Source organism: Salmo salar, chromosome 16, assembly GCF_965601325.2.
Source record: "Salmo salar chromosome 16, fSalSal1, whole genome shotgun sequence".
Lineage (NCBI taxonomy): Eukaryota > Metazoa > Chordata > Actinopteri > Salmoniformes > Salmonidae > Salmo > Salmo salar.
In genome coordinates, this window is record NC_138306.1 from 66,993,765 (window position 1) to 67,009,605 (window position 15,841).

At 39.6% G+C, this 15,841-nt stretch overlaps 1 protein-coding gene across 2 annotated transcripts; it reads left to right on the top strand.

Annotated features, from left to right (window-relative positions):
* Nucleotides 1-2,849: 2,849 nt before the first annotated feature.
* LOC106574282 (CCR4-NOT transcription complex subunit 9) lies at nt 2,850-5,706 on the top strand. 2 transcript variants are annotated; one of them, XM_014150078.3, is made up of 8 exons: nt 2,850-2,986; nt 3,443-3,622; nt 3,740-3,855; nt 3,975-4,084; nt 4,263-4,372; nt 4,519-4,617; nt 4,710-4,801; nt 5,052-5,706. In XM_014150078.3, exons 1-8 carry the CDS (start codon nt 2,969-2,971, stop codon nt 5,218-5,220), a joined length of 894 nt encoding a protein of 297 aa, XP_014005553.1. In that variant the 5' UTR covers nt 2,850-2,968; the 3' UTR covers nt 5,221-5,706. The 2 variants fall into 2 exon arrangements, with proteins under 2 accessions (XP_014005553.1, XP_082818958.1); XM_082962832.1 differs by having other exon boundaries at nt 4,710-4,800; nt 5,039-5,706.
* The last annotated feature ends 10,135 nt before the right edge of the window (nt 5,707-15,841 follow it).

Consider the following 15,841-nt stretch of genomic DNA (forward strand, 5'->3'; position numbering starts at 1 on the left):
ACCCATCCCGTCTGTCTCTTCATCCCCAAACAGGACATTTAAGCAGTCTGTCCCTCTGTAACGCTGGTTGAATCATTAACTTGCTCCACTGTCCTCTTATCTAGGTCAGCTGGCATTGATTCCCAGGCTGCTCTAGTCTAATATTTACCAGGACCTGGCACAGATGGTACCAGCCTCACATGAAACATCCGCAGACACTAATCCCTGATTCCCCCATAGGTTAGGCTTAAATACTGGAGCACCGGATGCGAATAGTGAAGGAATAAATCCAGTATGATCAAAGGAGGTATCCAGGCTGACAGACAGATAGCTGGTGAACTCTCCACTCTAGCTGTTACCTCTGCTTTCTCACCACAGCCATAGTAAACACTCGGCTAAGTCATATTGGATGATATCTCAGGATCAGAGATGAGAATGAGAATTCCAATAGTTATGATTGAATTGTGAAGTAGTGCACAGATCTAGACCCACCGCTGCCTTATCATATTACATTCATTGTGTATTCATGTCTTGTATTTATGGTACACAGAGTTTCTGAACATTTTGGTACCAGTAACACCGTTTCCTGAATAGTACACATAATATGTACCATCACCAATAGGATTTCTTCAATCTGAATCAAAGATCTTCATGTTGGTTATTATTAGCTATGGCCGTAGTAGCTCTATTATAGCCTCTGTGACATTTGTCCCAAAGGATTAAACAGTCTCGAATGGTCAAACATCCTCAGCAATCAGCATTGAGCTAGGTGATCAAAGCATTACTCAGCGAAGTAGCAATCAAGCAGGCCGATTCTTGTTTTTCTTTTTTTCTTTTATTGAACCTTTATTTAACTAATTCTTATTTACAATGACGGCCTGCCAATTTGACAGATCCACATTGACAGATCGACCAGTTTGTATTTATACAAGATGTAGCCAACTACTTTGGTCTTGATACACTGAAGATGCAACCACTGAGGCTATAGGCTGTGCTATCTAGCCCAGTGTTTCTGAAACTTTTTCTGTGCTAGGGACTGTGTTCTAGCCAACTGTTGAAGGATTAACTAACATCAATTAATGAACACCCATCTATGGTTGCATCACATCATCCCCCCCAAAACAAAACAAACACAGTCGGCTGGACTGGTTAATGAGTAATGCCACAGAGGGGATCTGGATGGACTGAGAAGCATTTATAGAACTGGACACTAACAGACAAATCTTTGAGCGCTTATTGGTGCAGTGGAATACTCCTACTACTCCTGTCTCAGCCTCCAGTATTTATGCTGCAGTAGTTTATGTGTCGGGGGGCTAGGGTCAGTCTGTTACATCTGGAGTATTTCTCTTGTCTTATCCGGTGTCCTGTGTGTATTTAAATATGCTCTCTCTAATTCTCTCTTTCTCTCTTTCTGTCTTTCTCTCGGAGGACCTGAGCCCTAGGACCATGCCTCAGGACTACCTGGTATGATGACTCCTTGCTGTCCCCAGTCCACCTGGCCGTGCTGCTGCTCCAGTTTCAACTGTTCTGCCTGCGGCTATGGAACCCTGACCTGTTCACCGGACGTGCTTGTTGCACCCTCGACAACTACTATGATTATTATTATTTGACCATGCTGGTCATTTATGAACATTTTAACATTTTAACATTTTGACCATGTTCTGTTATAATATCCACCCTGCACAGCCAGAAGAGGACTGGCCACCCCTCATAGCCTGGTTCCTCTCTAGGTTTCTTCCTAGGTTTTTGGCCTTTCTAGGGAGTTTTTCCTAGGGAGTTTTTCCTAGCCACCGTGCTTCTTTCACATGCTTTGCTTGCTGTTTGGGGTTTTAGGCTGGGTTTCTGTACAGCACTTTGAGAATATCAGCTGATGTACGAAGGGCTATATAAAAATAAATTTGATTTGAAATTTGATTTACTACCTGGTCCTATTGACATACATTGGTACTGTACATGGCGTTAACTTCACTGCCTATGAATAAAAACAGATAATCGTTTAAATGAAATGAAAAAGTCTAACTCCTTGTTTCACTTTGTGCTCAACCCAATCTTTAGTTGCTCAATGTGTAGGATGTAGATCATCAGAAAAGGGTGTTCATGTTATGTACACACATCACAAATGTGCGTATAATAAAATGGAATATTATCAAAGATTACCACTCTGACATTATTGTTATTACTTTGGTGCTCCCAAGTGGTGCAGTGGTCTAAGACACTGCATCTCAGTGTCAGTGTCAGGTGTCACTACAGACAACCTGGTTTGAATCCAATCTGTTTCACAACCGGCTGTGATTGGGAGTCCATAGGGCAGGGCGCACAATTGCCCCAGCGTCATCTGAGTTTGGCCGGTGTTGGCTGTCATTGCAAATAGGAATTTGTTCTTAACTGACTTGCCTAGATAAATAAATGTTCAATTTAAAAAAAAATCAATGTAGCAAAGGTTTCTATTTAGGCATGTAGCAATGGGATATTATAGCTCAATTGAGAGCATGTGGATCAACGCCCTCGTGTTTTTAATGGACCTCAAAATTCACAAAAACGATAACGCAAAAACGACAACGAATGCCTTCATGAAATACTTCAGTAGATGTCAATTAATCCACAAATACCTATATAATTATACATATATAGCATATATAGTTTTTTCATGAATTGGATCATGTTGGAGAGCATCAAATCCATGACGCAATGTAGGTAAATGGTGAGTGACTGAATTATCTACAAATAATAATGAGTAGTTATTTATGGTGCTAAATTATTTGTAGATCTGTCAGTCGGTTGGCTGCAATGTGCATAATATTGAAGTGGTCAAAAATTGAAAAAGACGGGAAATGGTGACGTCACTTTCCCGGCGTTTCACATGAGGCACGTCTGAGTTGAAAGGTTGAACGCAGTTGCGCTCTCGCGAGCCTCGTTCTCTGTTTTCACAACATAACACCTTTTTAGATTTTACTAGACGTTTTTCGAAAATATCCAAGCGCTGCATAGAATGCTGGCTACAGGAGCAGTAAGTACACGAAATCTGTTGCTAACGTTAGCTAGCTAGGTTAACAATAGCTAGTACAAGGCTTTTGTTTTTGCTAACACAAGGCCAATCCCTGGCCTGAATATGGCCAGCAGTATAGTTGCTAGCTAGCTTTAATGCTAAACTTGTTACAGAGCTGTTTTGAACCCCTCATGTGGCAAACTGTTTGGATAATATTCGCATTTGAATGAGCCAGCTATTAGCTATGGTAGCTAACTACTATTTGTGGGAAAGTTACCGTATCCATGAAAGTAACGTTAATTTACATATTGTTGTTGACTGTTAGTTACCGTTTAGGTAGCCAGCTAGCACTAGCTACCTAGCTAACTTATTCATTCATTAAGTTGGCAAGAAACACATGGTTAACCCTGTTGTAAACGGAATAATTCCAACACAATGTCAGTTTAGCTCACGGTGTCCACCTCTCCTGTAAAACAGGCTGTAACCACGGCTCTGGCCCAAGTGGATAGGGAAAAGATCTACCAGTGGATCAACGAGCTGTCCAGCCCAGAGACCCGCGAGAATGCCCTGCTTGAGCTCAGTAAAAAACGGGAGTCCGTGCCAGATTTGGCTCCAATGCTATGGCACTCCTGTGGAACTATAGCTGCTCTCCTGCAGGTAAGATTGTGGACATCACTCACTGGCTAGTCTCTAGCAGGATGTAGCATGGTTTTCCTTTCTGTGAGTGTGGCTTTAAACTTGATGATGACCCTCTTCTTACTCTTTCATAAATAGGAAATTGTCAACATCTACCCCTCAATAAACCCCCCAACCCTCACCGCTCACCAGTCCAACAGAGTATGCAATGCATTAGCACTTCTGCAGTGTGTAGCCTCTCATCCAGAGACAAGGTGGGTCACTTGATTTTCTATCATCATGATTGAATTGTACAGTGCAATTAACAAAAACAGTCTGTGTTTTCTTCTATATGATGTGAAATGTCTAACTTATTTACTGTTGTCTTTCACAGATCGGCATTTCTGGCAGCACACATTCCTCTATTCCTGTACCCCTTCTTACACACTGTCAGCAAAACACGACCATTTGAGTACCTCCGACTCACCAGCCTAGGAGTCATCGGTAAATATCCTTTATATCATTTTTGTGATTCTATTGCTATGATGCCTTCTCTCTGTCTTTTCTTCTATCTCACTCTCTGATGTTGTCATTGCCTAAGTAATGAAATGATCCAATTACTTTGACAATACAGTATGTGTCATGTATGTTTCTCTATAACTTGTTCCTGTTTGATTGGCAGGTGCCTTGGTCAAAACAGATGAGCAGGAAGTGATCAACTTCCTGTTGACAACAGAAATCATTCCCCTGTGCCTTCGCATAATGGAGTCTGGCAGTGAGCTTTCCAAAACGGTACATATCTCCTACTCTCTATCTCTCTCTCGCTCTCTGTATCGCTCGCTCGCTGTATCTCTCTCTCGCACGCTGTATCTCTCTTTCGCTCTGCTCTGTCTCTCTAAAGATACATGTATTTCAACCCTCATTTTTTTGTTCCACAGGTAGCAACTTTTATACTACAGAAAATACTCCTTGATGACACAGGGCTGGCATACATTTGCCAAACATATGAACGCTTCTCCCATGTGGCCATGATACTTGTAAGTTCAAGGATAACCAATATTCAAAATATTATACTTTTGTAGACATTGGTTGCCTCCTAAATAATTTTTTATACAACTGTCTTTTTCAGGGCAAAATGGTTCTTCAGCTTTCCAAAGAGCCCTCCGCTCGTCTTTTGAAACATGTTGTCCGCTGTTACCTACGCCTGTCAGACAACTCCAGGTATTGAAATCAACTCTTCGACCTGCTGTTGCTTGTCTCATTTAGTCTGTGTTCAATCCTTCAGTGTTTTGAAGCAATTTTCCAGGAATTACTATTAAAAAAACATATTGGGGAAATGATGTTGGGAACTCTGAAAACAGTGGATGTGGTCATGGTCTTATCTTGATAGATAATATATTCTGCTGAAAGTGGCTTACTCACTATCATAACTAACATGACTTTGTTTTTCTCACCTCTGCCCCCACACCAGAGCCCGAGAGGCCCTCCGTCAGTGTCTACCAGACCAGCTTAAAGACACCACGTTTGCCCAGGTCCTGAAGGACGACACCACCACCAAACGCTGGTTGGCACAGCTGGTGAAGAACCTACAGGAAGGCCAAGTCACAGATCCCAGGGGCATCCCTCTGCCCACACAGTAGCTCCCCTTACCTTTTCAGCAGGGTTGCACAATTATGGTAACTTTCCCATGATTCCCACATTTACCAAGACTTTCCTGGGAATTTTCCAAATGAGATTTATTTAAAACCTGGAATTTTGCCAAACATACTGGAATTTTTGCAACCCTACTTACCATGCAGCTGCACTGAGTGACACCCACCAGCAAGGACCCAGCTTCCAGAAACAGGAAAAAGCCACCAGTTTGAATGACGGACGGACTCATAAAGGGGCACTTATTTTGTGAAGAAAGACCGTATTGAATGAAAGCCCTATACTCAGCCTTTTTCTTACAGTATCTTTCATTCAGATCAAACTGCCTGCCCTATCTTCAGAAGTGTATGAATGCGTTTTCACTTGGTCTCAAACTATTAGTTATATCTTTTTTTTTCTCAAGGACATTTGGAGTCTTCACTTCACTAAGTGTTCTGAAATTGAAGTAGACGGCACAATAAAATGTTACACCTTGACATATGCGATATGTGGCATACTTTCTCTTGTGTAATAATTAATTGTAATAACATATTACAAAGTTACTGCTTTGTAGTTACATGGATGTGTTATTGATATACACATCTCAAATAGGCTAGTGTATGGAAATGAACTGAAATCAAGCTGCTTCTTTATTGTGTACATTAGAGGTTGCAAGTAAACGTGTTGGTGTGCTTCAGTGTTGACAGATTAAGGGACCCCCCATTTGATCCTTGGCCCTGTCTATCTATGTGAAACCTGAGCTGCTGCAGTGCATTATTGATGCTCTGGAACCTGAGTGGAGACTCGGTCAGAAAGATAAGTTAATATTCTCAGTGCTCAACTGTAGAGGTAACTCCGGCCTCAACACAACCTTGTTCTCTGTCAGTGGTAAACCATGTGAACTTGGGGTGGCAGGTAGCCTAGTGGTTAGAGCGTTGGGCCAGTAACCAAAAGGTTGCTGGATCGAATCCCCGAGCTGACAAGGTAAAAATCTGTCGTTCTGCCCCTGAACAGTTAACCCACTGTTCCCGGTAGGTTGTCATTGTAAATAAGAATTTGTTCTTAACTGACTTGCCTAGTTAAATAAAGGTAAAAAAAAAAAAAAAACATTGAGTAATGCGTCTTTGCTCTTTAAACTCTCCTCTGACCCACCTTCTAGGCTGGATTATGCATTGTTCTAAAAACACTGACCTGATGTGCCAAGTGTTTTAGGTACTGCATCTTTGATGATGTACTTGGCCCCTGTCTGTTGGTAGCTTGAAGCTTCTTCGTGTGGGTTCACTTGGGCTCATTGCAGCAGGTTTAGTTGTCTTGTCTGTCTGTTTTAAAAGTCCTTAAACAGTGTATACAAAATAAGCACAATGATGTGTGGTATACTGTATATACTGGTATCATGGGGTTAGTCATGACCCCAGTTGTTCAGTTTGGGGCACCTACATAAACTTTCACCTCATTTATGAATGAATAGTGCCTTTTTTATTCATCAAAAGACCTAAAATGTGTAGCTGAAGCTTAAAGTAATAACATCTTGGCTGTTGGCTCAGGTACTTGATCTTTGTACATCTCATTACATTTCAAACTGACTGGCCATTTAACACTAAAGAGGACCCTTTGAATGGAAAAAAACCGAAACAAAGAGGAGGTTGGATGAATGGAGGGAGGGATAGAGGGTGTGTCAGAGTGTTGTTGGCAACTGTTCACTCAGTAAGGATCAGCTATCCCTGCCTGCCTCTCTCTCAGCGCTCTACAGCGGCATGCAGAGTCAGAGCTGACCCAGCCAGACAGACAGGGCCAGCTCCCCTCCCTGTCTGAAGCTCCAGAACCACAACAGGCACAGCACCCACCTGGACCCAGCTGAGATGCCCCTCCATCGGGTGAGTCAGTAGCTATCCTCTCTCTACCTGCTGTCCCTGTAATATAAGCCTCAATTAGTAACATAATTTAAATGTGTTGCAGGGTTCTTGGTGAGGATGAATTCAATTATTTGTGAGAAATGGTTTTGTTTTAGTTTTTCTGAACCCAGTGAAATGATGTGGTCAGACGGTATGACAGAGAGATTTAGAAGACGTAGAAGAAATGGAATCAGTGGAGAGGATAGTTCGGACAACAAAATGTATGTGTGTGTGTATATATATATATATATATAGTACCAGTCAAAACTTTGGACACACCTACTCATTCAAGGGTTTTATTTTATTTTTACTATTTTCTACATTTTCTACAGGGTAGGCCGTCCTTGTAAATAAGATTTTGTCTTAACTGACTTACTTAGTTAAATATACAGTTGAAGTCGGAAGTTTACATACACCTTAGCCAAATACATTTAAACTCAGTTTTTCACAATTCCTGACATTTAATCCTAGTAAAAATTACCTATTTTAAGAATGTGAAATGTCAGAATAATAATAGAGAGAATGATTTATAAATGTTTCGGATAGCCTTCCACAATAAGTTGGGTGAATTTTGGCCCATTCCTCCTGACAGAGCTGGTGTAACTGAGTCAGGTTTGTAGACCTTGCTCACACATGCTTTCTCAGTTCTGCCCACACATTTTCTATAGGATTGAGGTCAGGGCTTACATTTTACTAATTTAGCAGACGCTCTTATCCAGAGCGACTTACAGTAGTGAAAGCATACATTTTTTTTCTTCGTACTGGTCCCCCGTGGGAATCAAACCCACAACCCTGGCGTTGCAAACACCACGCTCTACCAACTGAGCCACACGGGGCTTTGTAATGGCCACTCCAATACCTTGACTTTGTTGTCCTTAAGCCAGTTTGCCACAAGTTTGGAAGTATGCTTGGGGTCATTGTCGATTTGGAAGACCCATTTGCGACCAAGCTTTAACTTCCTGACAGATGTCTTGAGATGTTGCTTCACTATATCCACACCAGTCCCTTCTGCAGCAAAGCACCCCCACAACATGATGCTGCCACCCCTGTGCTTCACGGTTGGGATGGTGTTCTTCGGCTTGCAAGCCTCCCCCTTTTTCCTCCAAACATAATGATGGTCATTATGGCCAAACAGTTCTATTTTTGTTTCATCAGACCAGAGGACATTTCTCCCAAAATTATGATCTTTGCCCCCATGTGCAGTTGCAAACCGTAGTCTGGCTTTTTTATGGCAGTTTCGGAGCGGTGGCTTCATCCTTGCTGAGCTCCGTTTTAGGTTATGTTGACATAGGACTCGTTTTACTGTGGATATAGATACTTTTGTACCTGTTTCCTCCAGCATCTTCACAAGGTCCTTTGCTGTTGTTCTGGGATTGATTTGCACCACAGCATGCTCATCTCTAGGAGACAAAAGACGTCTCCTTCCTGAACGGTATGGCGGCTGCGAATTGCCATGGTGTTTATACTTGTTTATACTATTGTTTGTACAGATGAACGTGGTACCTTCAGGAGTTTGGAAATTGCTCCCAAGGATTTTTTTCTGAGGTCTTGGCTGATTTCTTTTGATTTTCCCATGATGTCAAGCAAAGAGGCAGTGAGTTTTAAGGTAGGCCTTGAAATACATCCACATGTACACCTCCAATTGACTCAAATTATGTCAATTACCCTATCAGAAGCTTCTAAAGCCATGACATCATTTTCTGGAATTTTCCAAGCTGTTTAAAGGCACAGTCAACTTAGTGTATGTAAACTTCTGACCCACTGGAATTGTGATACAGTGAATTATAAGTGAAATAATCTGTCTGTAAACAATTGTTGGAAAATGACTTGTGTCATGCACAAAGTAGATGTCCTAACCGACTTGCCAAAACTATAGTTTGTTAACAAGGAATTTGTGGAGTGGTTGAACAACAAGTTATAATGACTCCAACCTAAGTGTATGTAAACTTCCGACTTCAACTGTATATATATATATTTTTTAATACATTGTAGAACAGTGAAGACATCAAAACTATGAAATAAAACATGGAATCATGTAGTAACCAAAAAAGTGTTAAACAAATCAAAATATACTTTATATTTGAGATTCTTCAAAGTAGCCACCCTTTGCCTTGATGACAGCTTTGCACACTTATGGCATTCTCTCAACCAGCTTCATGAGGTAGTCACCTGGAATGCATTTCAATTAACAGGTTTGCCTTGTTAAAAGTTCATTTGTGGATTTTTTTTTCCTTAATGTGTTTGAGCCAATCTGTTGTGTTGTGAAAAAGTGTTATACAGAAGAAAGCCCTATTTGGTAAAAGACCAAGGTCCATATTATGGCAAGAACAGCTCAAATAAGGAAAGAGAAACGACAGGTTATTATTACTTTACAACAAATTTAAAGAACTTTGAAAGTTTCTTCAAGTGCAGTCGCAAAAACCATCAAGCGCTATTATGAAACTGGCTCTCATGAGGGCCGTCACAGGAAAGGAAGACCCGGAGTTACCTCTGCTGTAGAGGATAAGTTCATTAGAGTTACCAACCTCAGAAATTGCAGCCCAAATAAATGCTTCACAAATAAATGCTTCACCTCTCAACATGAACCGTTCAGAGGAGACTGCATGAATCAGGCCTTCATGATCGATTTTTTTATTTATTTATTTTTTTTTATTTTTTAGTTATTGAGCAGACACTCTTATCCAGAGCGATTTACAGTAGTGAATGCATACATTTAATTTCATGGATTTTTTATTTTTTGTATTTTTTTTACTGGCCCCCCGTGGGAATCGAACCCACAACCCTGGCGTTGCACACACCATGCTGGCGTTGCAAACACCATGCTCTACCAACTGAGCCACAGTTGCTGAAAAGAAACCACGACTAAAGGACACGAATAAGAAGAAGAGACTTGCTTGGGCCAAGAAACACAGGCAATGGACATTAGACTGGTGGAAATCTCTCCTTTGATCTAATGAGTCCAAATCTGAGATTTTTGGTTCCAACTGTGTGTCTTTGTGAGATGCAGAGTAGGTAAACGGATTATCTTTGCACGTGTGGTTCCCATTGTGAAGCATGGAGGAGGTAGTGTGGGGATGATTTGCTGGTGACAACACGGTCTGTGATTTATTTAGAATTCAAGCCACACTTAACCAGCATGGCTACCAGAGAATTCTGCAGCAATGGGACTATCATTTGTTTTTCAACAGGACAATGACCCAACACACACTGTCTAAGGGCTATTTGACAAAGAAGGAGAGTGATGGAGTGCTTCATCAGATGATCTGGCCTTCACAATCACCCGACCTCAACCCAATTGAGATGGTTTGAGGTCATGCTCAGCATATGTGGGAACTCCTTCAAGACTGTTGGAAAAGCATTCCTCATGAAGCTGGTTGAGAGAATCCCAAGAGTGTGCAAAGCTGTCAAGGCAAAGGGTAGTTACTTTGAAGAATCTCAAATATAATATATATTTTGATTTGTTTAACACTTTTTTGGTTACTACATGATTCCATATGTGTTATTTCATAGTTTTGATGTCGTCTCTATTATTCTACAATGTAGAAAACAGTACAGATTAAGAAAAACCCTTGAATGAGTAGGTGTGTCCAAACTTTTAACTGGTACTGTATATACACACACAGTATGTTATACTTGTGTATAACTGGTGACCGAATGAGAAGAGGACAGGAAGACTTTAAAAAGGTATTAGCAACAGGGGACATGAATAATGAAACTCAATTGCTAAACATACTGCAAATAGAACAGCATAGCATAAGTGATGCTTGAGTGTTGTGATGGCGGGTGTGTTATTGATCACAATAACACAGTTCATTCAAATGAGATTAAGCAAATGGAATAGCTTTACATTAACTTTGTATTGCTTTTGGCTCTGGAAGTTCAAAGGTTTGATAGGTGTGTTAATATGCAAACCAACCATATACTTACTGCACATTGTTCAACGAATGTTTCTCAGTGAGAATGCTATCAGAAGTGTTTCCATTTGTTTTTTTGGTGTGATGATGTTATCAGTCATGAACGTGGCCAGGTGTGAGATCATTTCCTGGGACAGGGATTAAACTCTTGTCCCACCAGACATTATTTTAGATGGGTTTGAGTACCACTGCAAAGGTTGATAAGCGGATTATAAACTATTTTTATTCATTGTTCATCAATCTACCTAGATAGGATTGCTAAAATGAGTGAATGGAATGCCATTCCAAACAATGGCAGAGATGATAAAACAGGTGTGTCTGTTGCCCTCAGAATTCCTCCTCTCAAAACAAGAAGAGGACAAAGTCATAGACTGACTACTCAGTGAAAACATGACACAGCAAAACAGAGTTGGTGCTTTCCACCCGGCTGGTACAGGCTTAATGGAGGAAGTTAGGAGGATGAGGATTGGACAAAGAGGCTGCTGATCCTGGACTTAAAAAGTGCTGTGCTGTGCAGCATTGGGGTGATTCTCATGAAACCAGTTTAAACATGTCTGTAGTAAATTGTTACAAAACCATGTTGCATCTGCAAAAATCATCTATCATTCTGAAGACTAAGATGTCTAGTTTTTGGCAGTTTCTTGTTTTAAATCAATCTATAAAAATGTGCCTGGATTTTGTACACATTCACCCCAAATTCTCGTTACTGATATGCGTCTGGATTAAATTCTTGGGTCATTTTATAAAATTCTACTTTACAAAAACCTTACTTATTTTAATAAAACACAAATAATTATGCTGTAGTTTGTCCATAAATCCTAACAATTGTATACTAGTTGAAGTTTACATGAAACTACACTAATGTTCGAAAGTTTGGGATCAAGATCGGGGTGCTGGCCTTCTAGGCAGAGTTGCAAAGAAAAAGCCATATCACAGACTGGCCAATAAAAATAAAAGATTAAGATGGGCAAAAGAACACAGACACTGGACAGAGGAGCTCTGCCTAGAAGGCCAGCATCCCGAAGTCGCCTCTTCACTGTTGACGTTGAGACTGGTGTTTTGCGGGTATTATTTAATGAAGCTGCCAGTTGAGGACTTGTCAGGCGTCTGTTTCTCAAACTAGACACTCTAATGTACTTGTCCTCTTGCTCAGTTGTGCACAGGGGCCTCCCACTCCTCTTTCTATTCTGGTTAGAGCCAGTTTACGCTTTTCTGTGAAGGGAGTAGTACACAGCGTTGTACAAGCTCTTCAGTTTCTTGGCAATTTCTCACATAGAATAGCCTTAATATCTCAGAACAAGAATAGAATGACGAGTGTATTTGTTTCTGGATATTTTGAGCCTGTAATCGAACCCACAAATGCTGATTCTCCAGATACTCAACTAGTCTAAAGATGGCCAGTTTTATTGCTTCTTTAATTAGAACAACAGTTTTCAGCTGTGCTAACATAATTGCAAAAGGGTTTTCTAATGATCAATTAGCCTTTTAAAATTATAAACTTGGATTAGCTAACACAACGTGCTATTGGTACACAGGAGTGATGGTTGCTGATAATGGGCCTCTGTACGCCTATGTAGATATTCCATAAAAAATCTGCTGTTTCCAGCTACAATAGTCATTTACAAGATTAACAATGTCTACACTGTATTTCTGATCAATTTGATGTTATTTTAATGGGCAATTTTTTTAAATTTTCTTTCAAAAACAAGAACATTTCTAAGTGACCCCCAGCTTTTGAACGGTAGTGTTTGTATAATATTTGTTACACAAAAACAGTGTCTGTGGACATGTCTCATTACCATAACACTTTTTCAAGTTCCTGTATAACTCCAATTTTTAAATAAAGTTTTATTCACCTATGACGCATCATCTACAGGAGTAGTCCTTAGATGAGCAAAAGTTAAGGTAATTTATTCGCTTATATGCCTTCAGAATGAGGTTCTATTTCTCAAACACCCCCTTTACCCCACTTTTCGAAATGGCTTAAAAGCTAAAATTGGGGAAATGTCTGAGAACCATTACCTTGCCAACATGGATGCTTGAATGGGCTTTATTGATGTGGTCATGTTAGCTGTCACCTATTATTTGCAGATTGAGCTAAGGGGCTCTCATTACCAAAACAAAATGTCCCATTACCATGTCATTTTTTGGTCTGTTTCTGTAAAGAGAACCTTCATTTCAGTATAATCAATGGTTGTGCTGGTAACTTTATTTATTTACTAGGATGACTTAAATCTATCCCAAGACAGTTTTTGGTTCATATCTCACATATTTAGATACTTTATAGGCATATTGTGTTATAATGTTTGCCCAAAGGATCCCGTGTGGCTCAGTTGGTAGAGCATGGTGTTTGCAACGCCAGGGTTGTGGGTTCGATTCCCATGGGGGACCAGTACGGAGGGAAAAAAGTATGAAATGTGTGCATTCACTACTGTAAGTCACTCTGGATAAGTGTCTGCTAAATGACTAAAATGTAATTCAATCCAGAAATGTATCTATAATACATTGAACCACAGATATCCTAATACACCAATATTACCTGTAAAGACCTTGGATACATTATTTTTCTTGTTACTTTTGACTTTTGAAAATACATGCATGTATTTTCAGTACTTACAGTGCCGTCAGCAAGTATTCACATCCCTTGACTGTTTCAAAATGTTGCTACAAAGTTGAATGGATTTAATTGTACTTTTTTGTCAACGATCTACAGAAAATACTCATGTCAAAGTGCAAGTATTCAACCCCCTGAGTCAATACATGTTAGAATAACCTCTGGTTGTTGATCATTGCTAGACAACCATTCAGGTCTTGCCATAGATTTTCAAGCAGATTTAACTCAAAACTTAACTTGGCCACTCAGGAACATTCACTGTCTTCTTGGTAAGAAACTCCAGTGTAGATTTGGCCTTGTGTTTGTTTTAGGTTATTGTCCTGCTGAATGGTGAATTAATCTTTTCCTCTAGGATTTTGCCTGTGCTTCGCTCCATTTTGTTTATTTTCTATCCTGAAAAACTCCCCAGTCCTTAACGATTACAAGCATACCCATAACATGATGCAGCCACCGCTATGCTTGAAAATATGGAGTGTGGTTCTCAGTAATGTGATATATTGGATTTGCCCCAAACATAACATTTTGTATTCAGGTCAAAAGGTTAATTGCTTTTCCACATTTTTTTGCACTATTACTTTATTGTCTTGTTGCAAAGAGGATGCATGTTTTGGAATATTTGTATTCTGTACAAGCTTCCTTTTCCCTCTGTCAATGTGGAGTAACTACAATGTTGTTGATCCATCCTAAGTTTTCTCCTATCACAGCTATTAAATTCTCTAACTGTTTTAAAGTCACCATTGGCCTCATGGTGAAATCATGGGGAAATCCTTCCTCGCCGGCAACTGAGTCCGGAAGGATGCCTATAGTGACTGGGCGTATTGCTACACCATCCAAAGTGTAATTAATAACTTCACCATGCTCAAAGGGATATTCAATGTCTGCTTTTTTTATTCCCATCTACCAGTAGGTGCCCTTCTTTGTGAGGCAATGGAAAACCTCCCTGGTCTTTGTTGTTGAATCTGTTTGAAATTCACTGTTCGACTGAGGGACCTTACAGATGTGTGTGGTGTACAGACATGAGGTAGTCATTCAAAATTCGTGTTAAACACTATTATTCCACACAAAGTGAGTCCATCCAAAACTGTTGCGGTAATGACAATTGTTACATTGGTAGTTGTGGAAATTGTTATAAAATGCATAAATACAGAGAAAAGATAATAATTATGATGAAATAGATAAGTAAAGATCCTAATGAAATTCAATTTGATTTGTCGCATCTGCCAAATACAACAACTTACCGTGAAATGCTTACTTACAAGCCCTTAACCAACAATGCCTTTTTAAGAAAATATCAGTGATCATAGATCCAAGAGAATCTCAGTGATATCTTGAGAATTTGTGTGTCAAATGTCAGTTTCGTGAGAATAACCCATAAAATTGGGGTCAGTACCATTTAAATTCAAGAAATGTAATTGAACCCAACAGGTTAAGAGTCAAATCCAAAAACTGCTCTGGCAAAGTCAGGGAGTGATACAAAATATGTATTATTTATTTATATCAAGTCTGCTGTAGTTTGAATATGACATTCTAAGTATTCATTTACACCACTGTGAACTATCATTTGGTTGTAAAATATTACAACTTTGCTTTCATCCCATCTCATCCTAGCACCTATCCTCTCTTCACACGTTCTGATGTCTTACCATACATTTTATTGCCAACCTTTTTTGCTGGGCAGCAGATGGAAAAAGCGTAAAACAACCATCAATGGCTTATACGGGAAGTGACCTGCGTAAGTTTATTCTTGAGACTTAAAGTTGGATACTAAAAATATCAAATATATGCACATTGATCTAAATAAATTGATCAAAACAATACCCACTGGGCACACACTGGTTGAATCAACGTTGTTTCAACGTAATTTGTCACGTGGAATCAACATGAAAATACATTGGATTTGAAAAATGTCATCTAATTTCAACCAGCTTTAAAAACATTGAAATTAGGGTAAAACTTAAACTGAAATACATTGACTTAACCTGATTAACAGGTTGTTACATCAATCTAATTTCAACATAATCATCAGAACTATGTGTACGTTGAAATTGATATTTTTGATTGTTTTTTCAATTGGGTGATTAATATTATGTCTTTATTATTTAATTATGAATTTTAGATTTGATTAGACATATTTTATTTCACCTTGTTTCAATGTTGTAGTAAAATGCTATGTTTGAATCAACGTCATTGTTTAAACCTAAATAAAGAGGTA